Below are 24,614 nucleotides of genomic sequence, written 5' to 3' on the forward strand. Positions count from 1 at the left end.
TACAACATAATTCAATACAACAGCTGAAATAACAGTTTGTTAGGGGCTACTAGCCGTCCATTAGAAGCTAGTCAACTAGCAGTTCAGTACACATAACATGTTCCTACAAGCCATTACGAATACAGTCACATACAATAGTTCAAATTACATACAACAGTTCAAATTACACTTCTTTACAAACATGACAACTTCTTTACAAACATGGCAACTCCCATGCAACAGGCACTTACCCAGCCATGTTTGGGTCATGCCATCCACCAATGCAAATTAGTCCTCTCCTCCACCACACGGCCTTACCTACACTAGTAGAACACAGTCACACCGTGCATGCACACATGCATGGGACGACTATCTTTAATTGAAGTACTTGGCATCTTAATTTTAATCACCTTTGCTGCATCATTGTCCCTAGAGAGCCACAGATATGTACTCCCTCACAGCGGACATAGTGCAATTAACATTGATCTGAACCCAATACGACGGTGGGTATGTAGGCGAACCAACTCCAATCTCACGATTCCGTAAAAAATTGTGCATTGCAAAGCATGACATAATAATCATCTTTTGTTTTTCCCTATGGCAGAACTGGTACCCCATCCAATATGTGCCAACGGCCTTTGAGAACCCCAAATGTCCTTTCGACGATATTGTGGAGGCTCGAATGAGTGAAGTTCAATTTCTCCTGTCGAGATAATGTCTCCATGTCTATACCCCTAAAATCGTCCAGATGGTACCTTGTATTTTTGAATGAACCCATGTAGCCAGTCTCCAGCGCATATCCAACGTCCACCAAATAGTAGCATCCTGCAACACATGCACCATTTCCACAATTCATTTTCAGTTATCTTCAAAAGCAAGTACAAAGATGGTTCAACTATTGCATGGCACTAATCACTAACCTTGTGGTGGATGCGGGAAGGTTGGTTCCCGCCAACATTCTCTTAGTATGGCCATGTCATGCACTGACCCCGCCATCCTGGCCCCGACAAACGTGAAGCGCATATCCATGTCCACAATGGCACAAACATTAATTGTTACATCTCCTTTCCTGTTTATGTAGTCACGTTTGGCATCCTTGTTCACCGAAACTTTAATATGAGTGCCATCCAATGCCCCAATGCAGCCATCAAAAAATGGTGCATATGTTAAAAACTGAGCGTGCACTCTAGCATAGCTTCTATCAGTTGAAACTAGAATACTGTATGTCCCATCTACAAATAACCTCGGCCACATGAGTAACCTCCCTACTAACTGTATCTAAAGACCGTTCAAATCTATCCCTTTTCCTTCTAGCTGCCCCGTTGTGAGCACAAGCCCACACATATAATCCTAAAGTTTCTATGGATACTATCTGTTGTGTACCCTTCAATCCATACTCAAGTAAATTGTTGTGCAAATGCAGGAAAGCATCAGGAGACATACGCAAGTTTTCTTTGCACTTTTGTTCGTTTTGTAGATTCAGTTGCATCCACTGTCGCCCGCTCATCTTTGGGAAGGGGAGGGCAGGGTTCACCACTGGAGCCGCATTGGCCACTACTGCTTTTAACCTTGCAACGAGGACAACAGCAACCGCAATGTTGTAAATTTGCGTTCCTTCGCTGGAGTTTGTCACTGATGTAGGAGTCCTCAGAGTAGCTCATCTGCAAGAGCATGAATTAGTACTAAATTCAGTCCGGCTACTTTGTGAGCAAATGAGTTTATCAGGTATGACATATGAACCTTCAAATTCATTGGGTCCAAAGAAAGGTTCTGCAGTTGGTGCTGAACCAAGAATACCAATTAATAGAGTCTACTTAAGTTCTAGATCTACTCTGTTACAAGGATGCAAACAAAATGAAAAGAGTTGTTCAAAATGATAAAGCCACAAATATCTTAGTCTGCCACTATATGCACTTCAAATTCTAATAAAAAAATAGATGGGCGGGATGCAAATGTGATAAGAAAGAGGATGATATATCATGCGCCAAGACGGATTTTGCAGTCAAACAGTAAATCATAATTATACATGGGTCAGAAGCATACCCCAAGAAGAGTGACTATAATCCGTGCACCACTGCAGCCGATAGGATGGCCTAGAGAAATAGCACCACCACTTAAGTTTAGCTTTCCCTGAATGTATAGAGATATTTATTGGATCATGCAGAGACAAATAGAAATACTGACTACTGAATTGTATATACAAGTAAAAATCAGTGACTCACAAAAGGGATACCAAGAAGCCTCTGATTAGCTACATCAACAACCTGGCAATATCCATAAGTACAGTTAAGTCTAGAGTTGTGCTTCAGCTGTAAGTACTATTGAAACTAGAAGACCAAGAACTTACAGAGAAAGCCTCATTTAGTTCATAATAATCAATCTGTGAAGTTTGAAGAGCTGCATTTGATATAGCCTTTGGAATAGCAAGAGCTGGACCTGTCGTAAACAGCTATGGTGCCTACATTAGAGAGTGCACACAACAGAGATAAAATGATGCTCAGTGTGATAAGTCGCAATAAGCGAGATTTCAAGGTAACCTAGAACACCAATTAATAGAGTCTTGTCTTGTTAGGAAATGTAGGATCAACCTACAACCAAGATATGTACATTATAGAACACAATTTATTTCGATTAGGAAAAAACAACGAGCACACAAAGTTCAGGCCACATGCCACAACACATCGATGCAACTTAACCAAACAAGTGTCCAGGGAACATTACAATGATAACTTCAAACGAAACGAACATAGGGCAAAGATACATCCTCAACATGCATAGTTCGAACATAAAACTAGATAAACTGCCGCAGAAGGAATGTTGGTTGGGATAACGACTACTTCGATCTGGCTCTCAGAACCTCCCAGCAGGCCTCAATCAAGTTCATGCGGCCCTCTTTCGTTTCCATGCTCAGAAAGTTCCTATGGTCCACTGTGTTCTTGAGAACAACTAAAGCATGAGCAAACGCAGGATCAGACTCGGGCAAACCATCTTGTTTCAAAATCTGCTTCACTTTAGGCCATCTCCTCGTAGTGCTTGCTTGACCCGGCCTTCTGCTGCCTATGGTATTTAATGAACTGGGTTAGGTCATTAAGGCAGTCGTCAATGGAAACAGTCTTCTTACTGGGAGGGTTGTTGACAGAATGTTCTCTAGTGGATCTCTTGGAGGACTGGCCGACACTGTGTGTACCTATGGGCTCTTGGGACATGTCGTGTTGAGTTTCATTGCTAGGAGTACTCGGTGTCCTCTCACGATGATGTCCACCAGAAGCGAGCAATGTGCCCCTTTCAAGGGGAGGGGGTGTCCCCAAAGAGTGACCAGTAGGTCAAGTCATTTGGGAACTTTGGTCTGCTGCGCAGCCGATTGGCTATTTTCCTGCACGTGTGCCATAGTTCCACATGTTAGGCTGAATAGAATGGGACCATCCCTAGTACTTGGTAGTCAGCGGGTTAGAAAGAAAATAGGTGGAAGGTAGTACCCCATTGCCACCCTAAAAAAATAAGGGGTCAACTAGGATGCCTCCTGTATTCGGGTCACGGACCTAGGCCAGTGTGGGTTTGAAGGTCGCGCCAAGCGAAATATGTCCGCTTCATCTCGTTCAACTTGTTCTACAGCTGTTTCTTGTCATAACCCAACTTCAGTTTTCTTTTCGAATGCTGGATACAGATTTGACCACCCGACGGTTGTGAGGCCTCTCTGGTTCTAGTGCAGGAGGTTTTTCTATTCTATGACTAGTTCTAGAAAGGTCCTCAAGGTGGCGTCAGTCCCTAGTTAGCACGATCAGTGGACATCTGTTGCCAGCATACAAAATGTATGGCATGATGTATGCAGCATACAAGAAAAAGTGCAACACTTGTAAGAGTAACAAACAGGGGAGTTAGGGCGTAAGAGATGGGGACATGCCTTGCCAAAAGGCTTCGCGTGTTTTGAACGGTGGATGTAGTGCCTGCCTTCAGGAGAGGAGCAAGACGAATTGGACGACGCTGCTAGTGTGGCGGATCCGGCGAGAAGGCAGGCGATTCCGGCGAACTGAGAGGCGGATCCGTTGGCGGTGGTCGGGCATACCTGCAATAGGAGCACGTGGGGGTCAGATCCAGAGGGGGGGTGGATGACGGTGGCGTCAGGATCCGGAAGGTGGGGACGACGACGACGTCAGATAAGGTGGGGAGGGAGGGAGGTGAACTCGGATCCGAGGGTACCTTGTTGCCAGGTGGACGGGCGTCGATGTCGGCGGGTTGAAGGGAGGGATGCGGCGCTCTAGTTCGACAAACGTGAGGCTTTCGACGGCGCCGGGGCAGGCACGGAGAAGCGGAGCTCACGCCCACGGCGGCCCGCGCGGCAAAAACCCTAGACGTGTGGGGCGCGGGGGACGGAGTGAGGGAGGGAGGAGAACGTGGCCGCCAGGTTGGCTTTAACCTCCAGCCGTTCGGCTGGACTTGGGCCGCTGAACAGAGCCCAGCCAAAAATAGCCCAGCCAGCCATTTTAGCCTAGCCGAACAGCCCCTGCAATGGGAGCCGGAGATGCTAGAATCTAAGGGCTTAATTTTTTAGATGAAAGGACAATTCCTGGGCACTCTAGTAGCGTTACAACCCTGGCTGGTTATCTTGGCAACTGAATCCTGTGTTGAACATTTATGCTACGAAATCCGGTCCAATCAATCCCATCTTGTTATTATTAACGATCACAATCATCAATCAGCAATGAAGTTAAACTATGACACTGTGTGGAGTGTGGACGGAAGAATCGAACGTACTAGTCGAAATAAAATTTTAAGATGAACATGTAAAACCCTCTCATACTCTTATATGGTATAGCAACACCCCTGCTAATCTTTTTTTTTAAAGATGAACATGCATAAGAGTACTGTTTATTTCGTTCCAGGGATTGTGGTGTGACAGTCAATCAAGAGTTGACCAAAAATAATATAAAAAAGGGGTGATCAACCAAAAAAAACCTTTGCGGCTCGTGCTTTGGTTTCTCGCCTACGCAACATGCTAGATGTGGTGAGGGTCCAGCGCGCCTTCTGTCGATCACTCACTCACTCCGTGCTCGACTCCTCGGCGTCGACCGTCGACTACTCGCTCACCTCGGACTGTTCCTCCGACGCCGACGCCGACGCCTCATGGCCAGTTGTCCACCCAGCCATCTGTCAGTAATTCAGTCGCTTCTCTCAGCGACACGTCCAGATTCCAGAAGAAGCAACAAGCCAGCAAACGATTCCCAGCTGAAACCCAGCTGCGTGGCGCTCGCTCGCCGAACTTTTTGAGCCACTGCCCCCGGTGCCCCCACCACCACACTCTTTGGCTTTGCCGCCATAAATTCTGGATTGGCCCCTGTCAGTGCAGCTGCGGTGCAGAAGACGAAGGACCCTGCGTTGGCCGCCGCCGCCGCCGGTACGGACGGACATACACTGCAGGTGTCGAACACCGCTACAGCTACAGTCTACAGTAGGTTGCTGCACGGCGCTTTCCTCTCGCTCCCAACCATGCCGATTTAATGCCTCCGGTCCGGGCTGCCGCGCCGTGCTAGGGAACCCATCTTCTCCCCGGCGCTGCCTGCTCGAAGCTTGAAGATGGCGCTGGTGAGGCGGTGCCTCTGTGGATCCGAGGAAGACTTCAGAGGTGCGTAATCCTGACTGCCTGCTTCTCGCCTGTTCGCTTGCTCGTAAACGATCGTAAATTTTTAGTCGGGAACAGTGTTTTTCTCTCACACCAAACCAGCCAGCAGTGAATAATCCACGATACGATACGGCCTCCCGAACAGGCTGTTCATCGATGATGCTTTGCCGTTTGCCAATATCTTCTCTTCCTGCGGTTCTGTTAATGGAAGTTCAGGAATCCAAATTAAGCTGACTTAGTTTTCTGAACAGCGCTTTTAGGCATGGAAAATCTCAGGCTGTTCTCCTACGGGGAGATCAGAGCAGCTACAAACAACTTCGATCAGAGTAACAAGCTTGGCCGAGGTGGTTTTGGAACTGTGTACAAGGTAAAAAGACCCAGGATATTTTATTCTTTCCAAATTTACCTACAACTAGCTAGATCAGAGCAACAAGGTTTCAGCTGAAACAAATGTGCCTGTTTTTGCGACAGGGGGTTTTGAGAGACGGCACTGAATTTGCCGCGAAGGTTTTGTCCTCGGAATCCGAGCAGGGGATCAAGGAATTCCTCGCTGAAATCGAGAGCATCTCTGAAGTGAAGCACGCGAACCTCGTCAGGCTGCTGGGCTGCTGCGTGCAGAGGAAGAACAGGATCCTGGTGTACGAATACCTTGCGAACAACAGCCTCGATCATGCACTCAAAGGTAAGTGAACCATACAATACAGCCCTTGTTTAGTTCCACCCCAATTTCCAAAAAGTTGCTACAGTACCTGTCACATCGAATGTTTGCGGTCCGTGCATGGAGCATTAAATGTAGACGAAAAGAAAAACTAATTGCACAGTTTGGTGGAAAATTGCGAGACGAACGTTTTGAGCCTAATTAGTCCATGTTTGAACCCTATTTGCCAAATAAAAACGAACGTGCTACAGTAGCCCCAAAATCCAAATTTCGCGAACTAAACAATGGCACAATCTGGAACCACTGCTACTACAGATGTACACCCATCGCCATCGGAAGCTGGAGCCGCATTATTCTCCTCACAAGATGCGCTTATGTATATCTTAGCTTTAGGTTCAGGGAACGGAGCCGCAGCAAATCTGCCCTGGAGCAGGAGGTCGGACATCTGCGTGGGCACCGCCAAGGGACTGAGCTACCTGCACGAGGAGCACGAGCCCAACATCGTGCACAGAGACATCAAAGCCAGCAATGTTCTTCTCGACCGAGACTACATGCCAAAGATCGGAGATTTCGGGCTCGCAAAGCTGTTCCCAGACAACGTCACCCACATCAGCACAGGAGTGGTCGGAACCAAGTATGCTGTTTGTTTGAGTGAAGCTGTTACCGACACTTGCTTCGAAATCGAAACAAACAATCTAATTTACTAACTACTGACAGTGATTAGTCTAACTCTCTGGCTGCAGTGGATACTTGGCACCTGAATATTTCGTGCATGGGCAGCTGACCAAGAAAGCCGACGTCTACAGCTTCGGAGTGCTTGTCCTTGAGATCGTCAGCGGGAGGAGGATCTCGCAAACGATCCAGTCGGACATGTTCCTGGTGCGAGAGGTCAGGCGTCCTTCCTTCGTTCCCTGAACTCTCGTCTCGGTTCTCCGTTCACGTTACCGGCTTTTCTGTACTGACGAATCTCTCGCGTCATTCGTGTGCTTTTTTTTACAGGCATGGGTGCTATACCAGCAAGGCAGGCTGCTAGACATTGTGGACGCGAGCATGGGGAGCTACCCGGAGAAGGAGGTGCTCCGGTACATCAAGGTGGGGCTGGCGTGCACGCAGGCGACGCCCAGCAGCCGCCCCACCATGCGCCAGGTGCTGGACTTGCTGTCGCGTCCCGTCGCGCTGCCCGAGACGGAGATGTGTCCGCCGAGCTTCGCCGAGCACCGCGGCCACCACACGGCCCCGGGAGGTCTGCCCGCCGGTCCGCTAGTTCTTGCGTCGCCGAAGGCGAGGTGGCCGGCGGCGGTGGCGGCGGCGGCAGCAGCAGCGCCCAAGTGCTCTGTCTCGTTCACGTACAGCGAGGTGGCTCCGCGGTAGCCAGCAGTGGTGGACTGGTGCTCAGAGCAGGCGCGCGACCGGCAATCCGGCATGTAACTGAACTGATAGGACCGTGTGAGGCGGCGTTCGTTGTCCGTCGTGTAATCGCGCGACCGACAAAGATTAGTATATCAACGTACTGATAATAAGTGATACTAATACTGTCAAGTACTCAATTCTGCGCTACAGTACATTTTACAACTTTCCTAAATACGTTGGAGTGGAGGTAATAAAACTGGCTACCTGCTAAGACCCCGAGCTACAGGGGGTTTAACTTTCACCTGAACCAGAGCAAGGGAAGAAAAAATTGTCTAACTACAGCACCGCTCTTTGATACATGGAATGAAATGGAGCTGCGTGCCTGCATCAACCCCTGGTTCAACCATTAAGGGCTTGTTTGCTTGAACTTATCAGTCGGTTTATCAGCTAGAATCTATAGTATTTTTCACTCACAATAAAACAGCTACAACCGGCTTATCAGCCGGCTTTAATGACATCCGAATAGATTATGCCAAGTTGATAACATGGGGCAACACTGGTGAGTGGCAATGAAATTCTGCATGAAGTTATGGCCACCATTAATACTTCACAGTTTCTTGGCCCTTCCGTAAATATATTCGTCGGTACTCTCATGTCAAGTGGCGGCCTATGACGACCCATTGGATAACGAACGGTCACCCGATTGGAATTGAGAGAGGGATATTCCGACACGCTACGGTTCTTTTTTAGGAAAAAACTAATTTCCGCCTGTTTCTCTTGTTGGACGTGCGCCCAGCCCATTATTTTTCCGCACTGTTTTTCTCTTTTGGCAAGCTCAGACGCACTAGCGAACGACGCGGAAAATGAAATCTGTGCTGTGACGTCATCTGACACAAGCTACGAAAAAGCAAAACATTTATTTTAGATTGCTATAACTTTTGAACGGTGTATATATTTTTTTAAGTCTGTCTGCACCGATGTGTTCTACGTAACGAGACGAACAAAACTAGACATACTTGCATATGTTTGAAAGAATTTTATTCTAGTACGAATTTATAAGTACTAACTTAGAACATATAGTTTATATACAAATAAAACACAACTTTGTACAGAAGTTATTAAACATAAAGGAACGAATTAACTTATAACTTATGCCAAAACTTGAAAAATACAAAATTTATTAAACCCAAAAGAATGAATTAACTTATAACTAATACACAAACTTAGAAACACAAAAGCTATGAAACACAACTTATATACAAATGTTATCAAACTCAACTTGTGTATATAAGTTATTTTATACAGTTTGTGTACATAAGTTATTCTTTACATCTTGACAACGCTACCAAACAGAAATTAAAAAGAAAATATATGTTTTATAGCTTAATTTGTGTTTCATAACTTTTGTGTTTACAAGCTATGTAGTATAAGTTAATACACATAAATTGCTACTAGAATAAAAGTTCGAAACATATGCAAGTGGGTCTAGTTTTATTCGTGTCGTCGCATAGAACACATCGGTGCTGACGGAATTAAAAATAGATACACCGAAGTTATAGCATTTTTAAAGTAAATATTTTTCTTTTTTCCAGCCTGCGTCAGCAGTGACATCACAGCCAGGGAAAGGAGCGGGGGAGGGGGCTCGAGAATGAAATTTCGGACGTCGCCGCGTCAGTCTGTGTACCTTAGGGAGACGGAAAAGGAAAGGGAAACACGACAGAAAAGGAAAGAGAGCAGTCGCGCCGCACGCGGTCTGATAGTTCACCCAATTCCAAAAGCGCGATCGACCGCTAAAATGGAATTGGGGTGAAAACCCCTTCTTCTAGTTTGCCAAGGCCTGAGTGGGCGGCGGCGGGTGGCGGAATCCACGGCCACAACGTTAAGGGAGCCGTCATCTGCATAGAGCAACCGAATATGGGGGCGTGGGTGCTTATGAGGCGCGGGCAACATGTGTAACAGAACCGACCAATTATACGAAATTAAGTAAGAAAATCATCCGCCAGCGCAGACGCTTTAGCAAACTTAAGCCCGTATAACCCGGTAGTCCGTGAAATCACGAAGGATTTCAAACCAACTCATGTCCCAGCCATGATCGTAATAAGTTTAGCGGTCACCAATCACATATTACATAAAAGTTTGCATAACAGATACATCAGAGTTTAAACATAGTTATTACAAAACAAGTTCGAATAAAAAGTAGCGGAAGTCATTTGTTTAAAACCACACACACTCACACGGAGTTCAAATATAGTGCCAGCGAATGATCATCTCCAACAAAAGCATCAGATGAGACGTAAGGAATGACCATGCCCATGGTCCTAAGCATCACCCATCGCAGGATACAGGCAGTTGATACAGTAGCCATAGTACATCTGCCCATCTGCAACAAGTGGGAATAAAACCCTGAGTACGAGAAGGTACTCAGCCAGACTTACCCGACATAACCGAAAATAAATGACACCAAGGATTATGAAGGGCTTTATAGTGGGGTAGCTGACTCATTTGCAAAAGAAGCATTTTTAGCATTTCAAGAACCTTTCTAAAAGCATTATTGCCAAGTTAATTATTATTAACCTGTCCACTAGATTTGCACCTATACTAGAGTAAACATGTGATTAAGCAGATAATGATAACCAATGATCATTAAGCAACTTCCATACCGTCATATTCATTATAACTGTCCAAGTGTTCCATAACATTTACTACGATGAAGTCACTCAAGTCAAGTGCTCACTATCCAGGAGCGATGGCGATTCGAATCGATTCCTAACCAGCTGGTGATTTATTCCTTACACAAACCTCACTCACCCGCTAAAGTGAGATATTGATCACCGAGCCAACTTTCCAGGTATCTCGAGTTTGCCAGGAACCACATGTACCCGGGGGCCGACCGACTGCACTTTGGTCTTATCATCTCGCCCCCGTGTCCTACCACACCTGCTCCGGCACAGTGCGCTGCGGGCAATCTACTCGGCCCGAAAAATCTCCCAGCTTCGCGGTCGGAAGGTACTTTATCCGGCCAGCTAAATGTAAGGCATGCGTTCAACATGACTCGAGGCCCAACAACGGTCGGTCCTTAATCGACACAGACGGAAACACTACAGTTCAAAACTCTGCAAGTCTCCGTCCGGTCTCCACTTCATTTAACACCTAGTTATACCATGACTTCATAGTCATCCAAGCAGATCCAGGTAACCACCTATAGCTCGCAGGTGACAGGAAATCACCCGACTTCTACCGGTCTAAGCCAGCTAAGCATTGACTCGACTGCGGATACCAGGGTAACAAGGATATAGTATAACAAAGGTAAACAAGGTATAATGCAGCAACGGTTGCAAACAACTCCTGAACGTAATGCATCAATTAAAGTAAAGCATTTAATTAATTAATTGCAAACCGGGAGAAAAATGCTCCGGGGCTTGCCTCTCTCGAAGGAGCTCGGACGGTGATCGGGGCACTCCGGAAGTTCCTCAACGTCCTCCTCGTCGGCTTCTGGCACTTCCTGCTGCTGCACCTCGAGCTGCTCCTCTGGCTCCTCGGGTATGACGACCGGGTTCTCGGTTTGCGATCCTGTATGATGCAATGCGCGTAAATGATTATGCAAACGGTGCATCGAAGGAGATGAATGCAATGGATATGTTGAAATGCAAGGTAGTCAACATCATCTAAGAACTATACTACAAGCACATGTCATCTACTGCATTCTCTTCTACTACTAATATGTTAAGTTAACCTATCTTATGAAATGCTTCAAAGATACACCAAAGCTTTACGACTTTCTTAATCACACTTAAAGCGACACTGGCTTAAACCCTAGTTAATAATAGGTTTGAATAGCAACCTATATTTCTGATGCTCCTAAAAATCTGAGAAAATTGCAGTAGCATACTACTACCCTAAACAGACTACCATAAAAATTTCATGGCATTTGGATAAGTAAACCATCCTACACAAAAATGACAAGCTATAGCATGAAAATGAGCATGAAATTACTTTGTACTATGAAAAGTGTCAAACAACAGAATTAATATTTTTCCTAGGTTCTTCATAGCATATAATGACTGTACAAAAATTACCACATGCATGTTTTATACAAAGTTTGCTCTCTATCAAAAATAACAAAAATCAGCCCTTAAAGGCACTTGAACTACACCTCCAAAGTTTTCCACAGCACATGCCTGAAACATATTTTCCTTAGGAAGTACATGACATAAGAAGATTAACAAACTTGGAATCATATTTTTCTGAAGCCTATATATTTTTCTACATATTTTTCAAGTTATCAGCAATATTCAAGATTAAATAAAATCCTATAGAAAAGTATATCAAACATGACATGCAATAATTTTCCCAAGTAGATCTGGTAATAAGGAACCTAGAAAAATTTGTTTCAACAAATTTGGAGCAACTTTGAGTATCCAAATATTTTGCAAACCATTTCTGTTTTCAAATAAGAATGAATAAATTGAAAACAATTCTTCAAAACTCTACTGGGCCGGCCCGAAGGGAACAGCTGGCCCATGGCCATCACCGGCCTGCGCGGCCCGAGCGCGAGGGAGGGGGAAACGGCCCAACAGGCGTCAGCCCCCGGCCTGGCTCGGCCTGGCCAGCCGAGGCGAGGTGCCTCGCCGGGGCGCGCGCTGGCGCGGCGGCGCGGCTCGGCCAGCGGCCAGCGGCCGTCTCCGGCCACGGCAACGCCAGCGAGCGAGCGCAGGAGACGTGCGAGGAGAAAGCGAGCTCGGTAAGGGTAGCTATGCGAGGCTGGAGAGGGAAAGGAAAACGAATTCCATGGCGGCCGAGCACAGCGGCGCCATGGCCGTCGGCGGCGAGACGCGGGGAGGCCCGACCTGTGCTCGGAAGGCGGAGCAAGTTCGAGCACGACTTCGAGGAAGGCGAGGCGGAGCTCGGGGCACGAGGAATTGGAGAATGGCGCGGTGGTGCGGGAGTTGGACGCCGGCGGAGCTCGAGCGCGGCGATGGCGGAGCTCGGGGCTCGCGGCTTTGGAGGAGAAGGGGAGGAAGTGCGGGCGCGAGTGAGCGAGTGCGCGGGCACCAGCAGGTGAAGGCGGGCGCGTGGGCGCAGTGCCAGGCCACGGCTGCCGCGCGGCGGGCGACGCCAGCGCAGGGCGGCCACGCGGCGGGCAAGCTCTGCCGCGGTCGGGACGCGCGGCGCGGCGCGTCAGCGAGCAGGCGCGCGGAGGCAGGCCAGCGCGGCGCTGGGCTGGGCCGGGGCGCGGTGGAAGCGCGAGGCGCGCGGGGGCTTCGCTGGGCCGGCTTGCGGGGCTGGGCCGGAAAGGAGGCGGCGGCCCGCGAAAACAGAAACATTCTTTTCAAATTTCCATTTTCAATAAATTTTCAAATAACAGTTTTCAAATATTATTTTGAGCAAGAAAATGACCTCTTTTGAAAATGTACCAAAAATGAAAGTTGCTTAGAATTTAATTCCCTACAACTTTGCTTTTATGACCAAAGTCCAATTCTATCTAGATTTTAAATTATAGAATCAAAGTTAAATTTTAACTCAAAACCCTAATTTTTGGGAATTTACTTTGGAAGCAAAATTTTGAATTAATTTAAATACAAACCTTGCTCCAAAAATTGTGCTAAACAATTCTAGATGATTTACAAGCATAACCAACAATTTCTACTCAACTAGCAAGCAAGAATCAGAGCAAAACAACTCTAATAAGTGTATGCATCATTTTCTTTTCACAAACATGTTTCGTATGTTTCGAAGTAATGTTTCAGTTGTTATATGCAAGATCATGCATGTAGGATTAGGATGCTTGATGATGCACGATATGTATGATTAGCAATGCCTAAATGCAGGCATAACACCGGGGTGTTACAGCCCTCCCCCCTTATAAAAATCTCGTCCCGAGATTTGGGTTACGAACCATTTGTTATAAAATTCTTCATAAGCCTTTTGTAGATACTCTCCTGTTTCCCAAGTTGCATCTCCCTCATCATGATGATCCCACTGTATCTTGTAAGTTTTCACCACACTATTCCGAGTAGCACGTTCCTTAGTGTCTAACACTCGGACTGGTTGTTCACGATACACCAAATCTGATTTGAGTTGAATACCTCGAGGTTCTATTCTTTCCTCCGGAACACGCAAACATTTCTTGAGATGTGATACATGGAAAACTGGGAAAACTGTACTCATTGTCTCAGGTAACTCTAACTTGTAGGCTACCGGACCTCTTTGTTCCAAGATCTTGTATGGTCCTACGAATCTTGCGGCAAGCTTTCTTCGGATTCCAAACCTTTTCTTCTTCATTGGTGTGACTTTCAGATAAACATAGTCACCAACTTCAAACACAAGGGGTCTCCTCCTTTTGTCCGCATAGCTTTTCTGACGTGATTGGGCAGCTTTCATATTCTGCTGAATAATCTGAACTCTCTTCTCGGCTTCTTCTACAAAGTCAATGCCATAATACCTTCTATCTCCAGGTTCGACCCAATTCAATGGTGTTCTACATTTTCTGCCATATAAAGCTTCGAATGGGGCCATCTTGATGCTTTCTTGATAACTATTATTATAAGAAAACTCAGCTAACGGTAACCATGACTCCCATGATCCCTTGGAAGACAATACACAGGCTCTCAACATATCCTCCAAAACAGCATTTACTCGTTCAGTCTGACCATCTGTCTGAGGATGATAAGCGGTACTGCGAATCAAACTAGTTCCTAAGCCTTTGTGTAAATGTTCCCAAAAATGAGCCGTGAACTGTGAGCCTCTATCAGATATTATGGTCTTTGGTATACCATGCAACCTCACAATTTCTGCGACGTACTTTTCGGCATATTGAGGTGGTCGATAAGTGGTTTTGACAGGTAGGAAATGAGCGGTCTTTGTAAGACGATCCACAATTACCCAAATTGAATCATGTCCTTTTTGAGTAGTGGGCAAACCCGTGATAAAATCCATACTGATATCGTCCCACTTCCAACTAGGGACTGATAAGGGTTGCAACATACCGGCAGGTTTCATGTGAATGGCTTTCACTCGACAACATGTGTCACATCTGGCAACATATGCTGTAATTTCTTTCTTCATTTTGGTCCACCAATAGCGAGATCTTAGTTCTTGATACATCTTACTACTTCCAGGATGGATAGATAGCTTAGACAGGTGAGCTTCATCCATGAGTTTATTCCTAAGCTCTCGATCCTTGGGAACCACAAGACGGTTGTCAAACCACAACACGCCCTGTTCATCCACTTTAAAGTGTTGAGACGGCTTTTCTTTTATTTTCTCTTTGATGTGGAATATCCCCTTGTCAGTTTTCTGGCCTTCTATTATCTTACTCTCCAACGAGCAACTAATCTGAATACTATGTAACACAGCAGGATGCATTAGATCGAATCCATCTTCAAGTAATGGCTGCACAGTCAAGTAATGTGACTTTCTGCTCAAAGCATCTGCCACTACATTGGCTTTACCAGGATGATATTGCACATTCAAGTTGTAATCCTTGATCAATTCCAACCATCTACGCTGTCTCATGTTTAGCTCTGGTTGGGTAAAGATATACTTAAGACTCTTGTGATCCGTGAAAATATTGCACACATTACCAAGTAGATAATGTCTCCAAATTTTTAGGGCGTGCACAACTGCAGCAAGTTCAAGATCATGTGTTGGATAGTTGACCTCGTGCTTTCTCAATTGACGTGATGCATAAGCTATGACTCTTCTTTCTTGCATAAGAACACAACCCAATCCAGTCTTTGATGCGTCGCAAAACACATCAAATGGTTTCTCAATATCTGGTTGTGCTAGAACAGGAGCAGTGGTCAACAGTTTCCGCAAAGTGTGGAAAGCTGCTTCACACTCCTCTGTCCACACAAACTTGTGATCCTTCTGTAGGAGACTCGTCATCGGTTTGGCGATCTTTGAGAAATCCGGTATAAAGCGACGGTAATAACCCGCTAGTCCTAAGAAACTTCTAATCTCAGGAACTGAGGTCGGTGCTTTCCAATTCATAACTTCTTGCACCTTACTTGGATCGACTGAAACTCCATTCTCTGACAGAATGTGACCAAGGAAAGGAACTTCCTTCAACCAGAATTCGCATTTGCTAAACTTAGCATACAATTGATGGTCTCTAAGTCTGGTCAAGACAGTTCTCAGATGCTCTTCGTGATCTCTCTCATTCTCGGAGTACACCAGAATGTCATCGATGAATACTACCACAAACTTATCCAATTCTGGCATGAAAACTGTATTCATCAAGAACATAAAATATGCGGGAGCATTTGTCAAGCCAAAAGACATGACAAGATACTCATACAACCCGTATCTGGTGGAAAATGCAGTTTTTGGTATATCCTGTGGCCTAATCTTAATCTGATGATAACCGGATCTCAAATCTATTTTTGAGAACACCTTGGCCTTGGATAATTGGTCAAACAGAACATCAATATGTGGCAAGGGATATTTATTCTTGACGGTCACAGCATTGAGTGGCCTATAATCTACGCACATTCTCAACGTGCCCTCTTTCTTTTTCTTCACAAACAAAGCTGGACATCCCCATTCAGACTTGCTTGGCCGAATAAACCCCTTTTTCGACAAATCTTCTAATTGCTTCTTTAGCTCAGCTAACTCATCGGGAGGCATCCGATAGGGCCTTCTTGAAATCGGAGCTGTTCCGGGGACTAACTCAATTCCAAACTCAATCTCCCTATCTGGCGGAAGACCAGGTAGCTCATCCGGGAATACGTCCGGGAATTCACACACTACCGGAATCTGATGAATAGGAATGACTGCCGTAGCGCATGTAACACTTATAAGGTCTGTTCTTCGAGGCAATGGTACTTGGAAAGTACCCTCACCTAGGGGATCCTTAAGGGTAAGTACTCGACCTCCAGTATCTATGACTGCTCCCCAATCCTTCATCCAATTCATTCCTATAATGACATCCAAGACTAACCCAGGCATAACTATCAAGTTCACTCGGAACTTCCTGCTACCTAATTCAAGGGTTGCCCCTCGAACCATCTGGTTGGTCAAAACATCAGCCCCTGCTGAACTTATACGGTAACCATAGCCCAATTCTGTGCATAGTTGTTCATGTTTCTGTGCAAATGCTTGACTCATAAAAGAATGCGATGATCCAGAATCAAATAGAACAACTGCAGGGTTTTCATTGACAGTAAACTTACCAGCAGTGACGGGCTCTCCCTCTGGAATTTCATCCACTGTTGTACTGTGCACTCTAGCATTATAAGTCTGCTGCTTCTTCTTGGGCGGGTATGGACAAAACCTCGAGAAATGACCGGGTTGATCACAGTTATAGCAGGGTCCTCTCACTGTCCCGGCAGATCCCACAGCTCCCTTGGAACTGCCTTGTACCGCAGTTGCGGCTGCTTTGTTGGGCTGTACTGCCATCTTGTACGGCTTTTGAGGTCCACGGAAATTTTGGCTTCTTGGCTGAGGTGGCCTGAATCTAGCGCCAGGTGCCGATGGGCGATAAGGAGGACGACCTCCCATAGGTGCTCTAGCTTGAGACGGCCCACCTTCGAAGGCTCTCTTGCGTGTCTTGGCTGCGGTGCTGGCGTTGTTATTCTTCTCCTGCTTCAGACAGTCACTGATGAAGTCGTTGAATCTGACGCGGTTGTTGGTACCAACATGCTTCATCATTTTTGGATTGAGACCCCTCTTAAAACTGGCTATCCTTTTGGCATCTGTGTCAACCATGTCGGGAGCATAGCGACACAAGTTGTTGAAGGCATGCAGGTATTGCGTCACGGTTTTGGTACCCTGGTTCAATGCCAGAAACTCTCCCAACTTCATTTCAGTCAGCCCGGGTGGAATATAGACTCCACGGAAGGCCTCAGCAAACTCTCTCCAAGAAATCTGAGCATTTGGAGGGAAGGTGGTGCGATGGTGCTTCCACCACATTCCCGCCGGTCCTTGCAATTGAAGTGCAGCATACTCCGTTTTCAGCACCTCAGTCATTCTCAACACACGGAATTTATCTTCCATCGTGTTGATCCATTCCTCAGCGTCGAGTGGCTCTGTTGCTTCCTTGAATACGGGCGGCCTGGTGTCCATGAAATCTTTGAAGCTGCTGTACTGGTTTACTCCCATGCCACCGCCTTGATTGTTACCACGTTGCACGTTGTTGGCTATGGTGCGCAGAAAATCTTCCATGTTCTTCTGGGATTGTTCCGCATTGCGCTGACTCCCGAGCAGCTGTGCGAGAAACATCTCGGGGGTAAACGGGGGAGGAGGTGGCAAATGCGGTTCATGGGGAGGCTCATTGTTGTTGCCATGATTTCCTCCACCACCACCAGTCCCTGAACCGTTAGCACCGGGCTCAGCGGCTTCATACGTGGTTCGGCGAGTGTTTGTCATCTGCATATTTCAGCAACAAGTAATGATTGAGTGGAGCTGTAATAATTGCGAGTGAAGGAAAAATTATGCCGTACTGAATTTACTGGAGAGAATAAATTCATACAATAAAACAGAGGCACAACAATCGCAATTCCAATTAAAACAACAGCACTTAATCGGATTACTTAAACGGCAAACATCGCGTCCATACAATCACATTGCCAGCATACATACACTGGACTTTTTATGCGTTCAGATATCGCATTCGAAAATCAAGTTCCAAACACATGCCAATTCTCATACGTTCGAAGCAACATACGATAGATTACATGCCAACAAAAGAAAGGTCATCGCGACAAGACCTAGATACTAGCGCAAGGCAACTAGCCTACTCCTCGGGGCCATCGTCGGGATCGGAGACGTCACCATCGCCTCCAGGTGAAACTGCAGGCTCATCCTGGTCGTCGTCGTCGATGTCCATGCCAGCGGCATTCGGTGGAGCATATGGGCCAACCCCATTGTAGAGCGCGTGAAACTCCTCGTGCAGGTTGCCGTTGTATTCCTCTAGCTCATCGACTCTCTGCAACAGAAGGTTTCTTGCGTTCCAGGCTTCATTCCTTTCCTGAACCAACTGTCCAATCATGCGGTCTGCATTGTTGTTGGCTTGAGTCAACGTATGCACTCGCTGCATAGCTCTATCACCTCTCTCAACCGCCTGATCTCGCTGTAAGTTCATATCAGCCAACTGCTCCTGCAAGCTAGCTATGGCTCGTGCCTGTCTCTTCTTCTGCTTCTTCCCTTTGAGCTTATCCTCACTACGCAAGCCAGTCAAAGTCCAGTAGGTACTCTCGAGACCCTCATACGCTCTGATGGCGGCGAACATAGCACTCATTGCCTGGTTGTCGCTAGCCTGTCCCTCAGCTGGACCTCTGACTAATGCGCTTCCTTGAGGCTGAACCCAAATGGCATCACGAGGATCATCCCTAGGAAAAGTACCAGCTAAAGCTGCTGCAAGCTCACTGGGAAATCTGCTCATAATGTCCCTGATGACACGGAAGGCTGCTCCCTCTGCACCCTCAGCTGGAGTGCGACCCTCAAACTCCAAATGCCAACCATCCCAATCTGGAGCATCACCAAGAGCAGGAACCGTGATCTCCACCACTGCAAGTCCATCATCTGCTAACTGGCTCTCATTCCAAGAGTACACCGGCTCTTGACCCTCTGGGTACCCCACATCATGGAGCACTCTCCAAAGCAAAGTTGGCATGCCAAACTCGCTCAAGAAGGTGTCCATGGTGCGGTGCTCCCTCAGGGCCAACGGACGTCGGGGTGCTCTTCCTCCGGTGGACTTACGGGCGGTCTGCTTCGTGCGGGCCATCTGTAGCAAAAGTTCTCTTATTACTTCGGGGAAACATATTTTAGGTGATACAACTTTTATCAAAATGAGATAATCAATTTATAAGGGGAGGTATGCATGAGATGAATGAGATGCACAAGTAACATGATGTATGTACGGGTCGTACGTTCTCACAAACTTAGGAAATAAATAATTTCTAACGACTAAGTCGGTGGCATACAACGATCTCTCAATACGTAGCTAATACGTTCTACACGATAGCGTTGTTATGTACCTGCAGAAGATTCATTTCAGCCCCATTCCCAATGAATGCATAAAAGCAGTAAAGTTTTATCTACACGCTCTACACGAATCCCCAGATACGTGTACAACGGTAGTAACTACCCGAACCATCGTCCTATTGACGGCATCGCCTCCACAGACGGAAGACCCATACATGAGATACCTTTGTAAAACATGCGTAGAACATGTAATTACTCCAGCATCATATAAGCATTCACCCTAGATCGGCGGTGTATCCGATCATGCTCTCACAACTCACACTTACCGAGGCGTAGAGGCAAATGATCCATTCATTACCACTCAAACAAGTGGCACTCATACAATAGCACGCCGTATGAGCGACGAAAGAGAAATATGATGCAAGAACCCCAGTCAGTACTTAATTAAGCCACCTAAAGTCCTTAACTGGGCATAAAGGATCTGATCACTGGCACACTTTATAGTTTTAAAATCACGTTTTCCAATGCCTTTTTGTTTTAAATACACTTGTGAACAGTAACACGCTAAACCATGCTCTGATGCCAGCTGTAACAGAACCGACCAATTATACGAAATTAAGTAAGAAAATCATCCGCCAGCGCAGACGCTTTAGCAAACTTAAGCCCGTATAACCCGGTAGTCCGTGAAATCACGAAGGATTTCAAACCAACTCATGTCCCAGCCATGATCGTAATAAGTTTAGCGGTCACCAATCACATATTACATAAAAGTTTGCATAACAGATACATCAGAGTTTAAACATAGTTATTACAAAACAAGTTCGAATAAAAAGTAGCGGAAGTCATTTGTTTAAAACCACACACACTCACACGGAGTTCAAATATAGTGCCAGCGAATGATCATCTCCAACAAAAGCATCAGATGAGACGTAAGGAATGACCATGCCCATGGTCCTAAGCATCACCCATCGCAGGATACAGGCAGTTGATACAGTAGCCATAGTACATCTGCCCATCTGCAACAAGTGGGAATAAAACCCTGAGTACGAGAAGGTACTCAGCCAGACTTACCCGACATAACCGAAAATAAATGACACCAAGGATTATGAAGGGCTTTATAGTAGGGTAGCTGACTCATTTGCAAAAGAAGCATTTTAGCATTTCAAGAACCTTTCTAAAAGCATTATTGCCAAGTTAATTATTATTAACCTGTCCACTAGATTTGCACCTATACTAGAGTAAACATGTGATTAAGCAGATAATGATAACCAATGATCATTAAGCAACTTCCATACCGTCATATTCATTATAACTGTCCAAGTGTTCCATAACATTTACTACGATGAAGTCACTCAAGTCAAGTGCTCACTATCCAGGAGCGATGGCGATTCGAATCGATTCCTAACCAGCTGGTGATTTATTCCTTACACAAACCTCACTCACCCGCTAAAGTGAGATATTGATCACCGAGCCAACTTTCCAGGTATCTCGAGTTTGCCAGGAACCACATGTACCCGGGGGCCGACCGACTGCACTTTGGTCTTATCATCTCGCCCCCGTGTCCTACCACACCTGCTCCGGCACAGTGCGCTGCGGGCAATCTACTCGGCCCGAAAAATCTCCCAGCTTCGCGGTCGGAAGGTACTTTATCCGGCCAGCTAAATGTAAGGCATGCGTTCAACATGACTCGAGGCCCAACAACGGTCGGTCCTTAATCGACACAGACGGAAACACTACAGTTCAAAACTCTGCAAGTCTCCGTCCGGTCTCAACTTCATTTAACACTTAGTTATACCATGACTTCATAGTCATCCAAGCAGATCCAGGTAACCACCTATAGCTCGCAGGTGACAGGAAATCACCCGACTTCTACCGGTCTAAGCCAGCTAAGCATTGACTCGACTGCGGATACCAGGGTAACAAGGATATAGTATAACAAAGGTAAACAAGGTATAATGCAGCAACGGTTGCAAACAACTCCTGAACGTAATGCATCAATTAAAGTAAAGCATTTAATTAATTAATTGCAAACCGGGAGAAAAATGCTCCGGGGCTTGCCTCTCTCGAAGGAGCTCGGACGGTGATCGGGGCACTCCGGAAGTTCCTCAACGTCCTCCTCGTCGGCTTCTGGCACTTCCTGCTGCTGCACCTCGAGCTGCTCCTCTGGCTCCTCGGGTATGACGACCGGGTTCTCGGTTTGTGATCCTGTATGATGCAATGCGCGTAAATGATTATGCAAACGGTGCATCGAAGGAGATGGATGCAATGGATATGTTGAAATGCAAGGTAGTCAACATCATCTAAGAACTATACTACAAGCACATGTCATCTACTGCATTCTCTTCTACTACTAATATGTTAAGTTAACCTATCTTATGAAATGCTTCAAAGATACACCAAAGCTTTACGACTTTCTTAATCACACTTAAAGCGACACTGGCTTAAACCCTAGTTAATAATAGGTTTGAATAGCAACCTATATTTCTGATGCTCCTAAAAATCTGAGAAAATTGCAGTAGCATACTACTACCCTAAACAGACTACCATAAAAATTTCATGGCATTTGGATAAGTAAACCATCCTACACAAAAATGACAAGCTATAGCATGAAAATGAGCATGAAATTACTTTGTACTATGAAAAGTGTCAAACAACAGAATTAATATTTTTCCTAGGTTCTTCATAGCATATAATGACTGTACAAAAATTACCACATGCATGTTTTATACAAAGTTTGCTCTCTATCAAAAATAACAAAAATCAGCCCTTAAAGGCACTTGAACTACACCTCCAAAGTTTTCCACAGCACATGCCTGAAACATATTTTCCTTAGGAAGTACATGACATAAGAAGATTAACAAACTTGGAATCATATTTTTCTGAAGCCTATATATTTTTCTACATATTTTTCAAGTTATCAGCAATATTCAAGATTAAATAAAATCCTATAGAAAAGTATATCAAACATGACATGCAATAATTTTCCCAAGTAGATCTGGTAATAAGGAACCTAGAAAAATTTGTTTCAACCAATTTGGAGCAACTTTGAGTATCCAAATATTTTGCAAACCATTTCTATTTTCAAATAAGAATGAATAAATTGAAAACAATTCTTCAAAACTCTACTGGGCCGGCCCGAAGGGAACAGCTGGCCCATGGCCATCACCGGCCTGCGCGGCCCGAGCGCGAGGGAGGGGGAAACGGCCCAACAGGAGTCAGCCCCCGGCCTGGCTCGGCCTGGCCAGCCGAGGCGAGGTGCCTCGCCGGGGCGCGCGCTGGCGCGGCGGCGCGGCTCGGCCAGCGGCCAGCGGCCGTCTCCGGCCACGGCAACGCCAGCGAACGAGCGCAGGAGACGTGCGAGGAGAAAGCGAGCTCGGTAAGGTAGCTATGCGAGGCTGGAGGGGGAAAGGAAAACGAATTCCATGGCGGCCGAGCATAGCGGCGCCATGGCCGTCGGCGGCGAGACGCGGGGAGGCCCGACCTGTGCTCGGAAGGCGGAGCAAGTTCAAGCACGACTTCGAGGAAGGCGAGGCGGAGCTCGGGGCACGAGGAATTGGAGAATGGCGCGGTGGTGCGGGAGTTGGACGCCGGCGGAGCTCGAGCGCGGCGATGGCGGAGCTCGGGGCTCGCGGCTTTGGAGGAGAAGGGGAGGAAGTGCGGGCGCGAGTGAGCGAGTGCGCGGGCACCAGCAGGTGAAGGCGGGCGCGTGGGCGCAGTGCCAGGCCACGGCTGCCGCGCGGCGGGCGACGCCAGCGCAGGGCGGCCACGCGGCGGGCGAGCTCTGCCGCGGTCGGGACGCGCGGCGCGGCGCGTCAGCGAGCAGGCGCGCGGAGGCAGGCCAGCGCGGCGCTGGGCTGGGCCGGGGCGCGGTGGAACCGTGAGGCGCGCGGGGGCTTCGCTGGGCCGGCTTGCGGGGCTGGGCCGGAAAGGAGGCGGCGGCCCGCGAAAACAGAAACATTCTTTTCAAATTTCCATTTTCAATAAATTTTCAAATAACAGTTTTCAAATATTATTTTGAGCAAGAAAATGACCTCTTTTGAAAATGTACCAAAAATGAAAGTTGCTTAGAATTTAATTCCCTACAACTTTGCTTTTATGACCAAAGTCCAATTCTATCTAGATTTTAAATTATAGAATCAAAGTTAAATTTTAACTCAAAACCCTAATTTTTGGGAATTTACTTTGGAAGCAAAATTTTGAATTAATTTAAATACAAACCTTGCTCCAAAAATTGTGCTAAACAATTCTAGATGATTTACAAGCATAACCAACAATTTCTACTCAACTAGCAAGCAAGAATCAGAGCAAAACAACTCTAATAAGTGTATGCATCATTTTCTTTTCACAAACATGTTTCGTATGTTTCGAAGTAATGTTTCAGTTGTTATATGCAAGATCATGCATGTAGGATTAGGATGCTTGATGATGCATGACATGTATGATTAGCAGTGCCTAGATGCAGGCATAACACCGGGGTGTTACAACATGGTTGGAGAAATAGGGGAGGGCAACACACCATGTGAAGAGGGGAGGAGAGCGCGTTACTAGGCATGCAACCTGTGCAATCCGTTGTGGCACTTACTTAACTGAGCACATCGACGACGTTGGCCATCGGAGCCCGGCAATGGGAGCCGACAGGAAACAATGTGGGTGGAGTGGATCCTTGTGGAGAACCCCTAAAAGCTTTGTTTTTGTTCCAAATGTAAATTCCGGAAAAAAAATATGGAAGTTACTTGATCGATGCCATCAAAGTTGATATCTGAGCTAGAATTCTGATTGCTTTGCGATCCACTGGTCATCTTGGAACCTTCCCTGGAGTTGGCTCATCTGAACCTCTTTTTGAGCCGTTTAGTTGTTTCTTTTTCTGGCATGTAGTTTTCTGGTCGCTTTGGTCAAGAGAAAAGTCTAGCACCCTCATGGGTCTATCTTTTCACATTGCGTTTTGGGTGCATCATAGTCAGATGTGGCGGGAGTGCAGTGCTAATCAGTCATATTGTCTTTGCTTTCACTGAAGAGGAAGAAACCTCCCTCTCTTCAAAACTAGCAACTTTTGAGCTGCAGAAAATCATTCTTATGTTGGTGTTG

General features: G+C 46.3%; 2 protein-coding genes, 1 long non-coding RNA gene and 1 pseudogene across 3 annotated transcripts; 1 reads left to right on the forward strand and 3 right to left on the reverse strand.

Moving 5' to 3' along the window:
• Positions 1-574: 574 nt before the first annotated feature.
• LOC136470437 (uncharacterized) lies at positions 575-1,233 on the reverse strand. Its single transcript, XM_066468286.1, has 2 exons — positions 900-1,233; positions 575-804 (listed from the first exon to the last, which is right to left on the reverse strand). Exons 1-2 carry the CDS (start codon positions 1,231-1,233, stop codon positions 575-577), a joined length of 564 nt encoding a protein of 187 aa, XP_066324383.1.
• A 4,081-nt stretch (positions 1,234-5,314) lies between these two features.
• LOC136477823 (cold-responsive protein kinase 1-like) lies at positions 5,315-7,780 on the forward strand (annotated as a pseudogene).
• A 1,926-nt stretch (positions 7,781-9,706) lies between these two features.
• On the reverse strand, positions 9,707-18,199 carry LOC136477824 (uncharacterized). Its single transcript, XM_066476084.1, has 3 exons — positions 16,778-18,199; positions 11,028-11,174; positions 9,707-9,984 (listed from the first exon to the last, which is right to left on the reverse strand). The coding sequence occupies exons 1-3, from the start codon at positions 17,976-17,978 to the stop codon at positions 9,923-9,925; spliced, it is 1,410 nt and encodes a 469-aa protein (XP_066332181.1). The 5' UTR covers positions 17,979-18,199; the 3' UTR covers positions 9,707-9,922.
• A 2,068-nt stretch (positions 18,200-20,267) lies between these two features.
• On the reverse strand, positions 20,268-22,553 carry LOC136477825 (uncharacterized). The gene is made up of 2 exons (XR_010764119.1): positions 21,588-22,553; positions 20,268-20,545 (listed from the first exon to the last, which is right to left on the reverse strand). It is a non-coding gene; the product is annotated as an uncharacterized lncRNA (long non-coding RNA).
• Positions 22,554-24,614: the final 2,061 nt, after the last annotated feature.

The sequence above is a fragment of the Miscanthus floridulus genome, chromosome 8, assembly GCF_019320115.1.
Source record: "Miscanthus floridulus cultivar M001 chromosome 8, ASM1932011v1, whole genome shotgun sequence".
Lineage (NCBI taxonomy): Eukaryota > Viridiplantae > Streptophyta > Magnoliopsida > Poales > Poaceae > Miscanthus > Miscanthus floridulus.

Bases quoted from the DNA above. Each gene is read 5' to 3' on its own strand.
- LOC136470437 (XM_066468286.1), bottom strand. From the start codon at position 1,233: ATGTGGCCGAGGTTATTTGTAGATGGGACATACAGTATTCTAGTTTCA. The intron at 805-899 runs GTTAGTGATTAG...CATGTGTTGCAG, and splicing joins CTTCCCGCATCCACCACAAG to GATGCTACTATTTGGTGGAC.
- LOC136477824 (XM_066476084.1), bottom strand. From the start codon at position 17,978: ATGCAGATGACAAACACTCGCCGAACCACGTATGAAGCCGCTGAGCCC. The intron at 11,175-16,777 runs GTAAGTTTACTG...TGCATCATACAG, and splicing joins GGGAGAGCCCGTCACTGCTG to GATCGCAAACCGAGAACCCG. The intron at 9,985-11,027 runs GCAAGCCCCGGA...CACTTGTTGCAG, and splicing joins TCCGAGCTCCTTCGAGAGAG to ATGGGCAGATGTACTATGGC.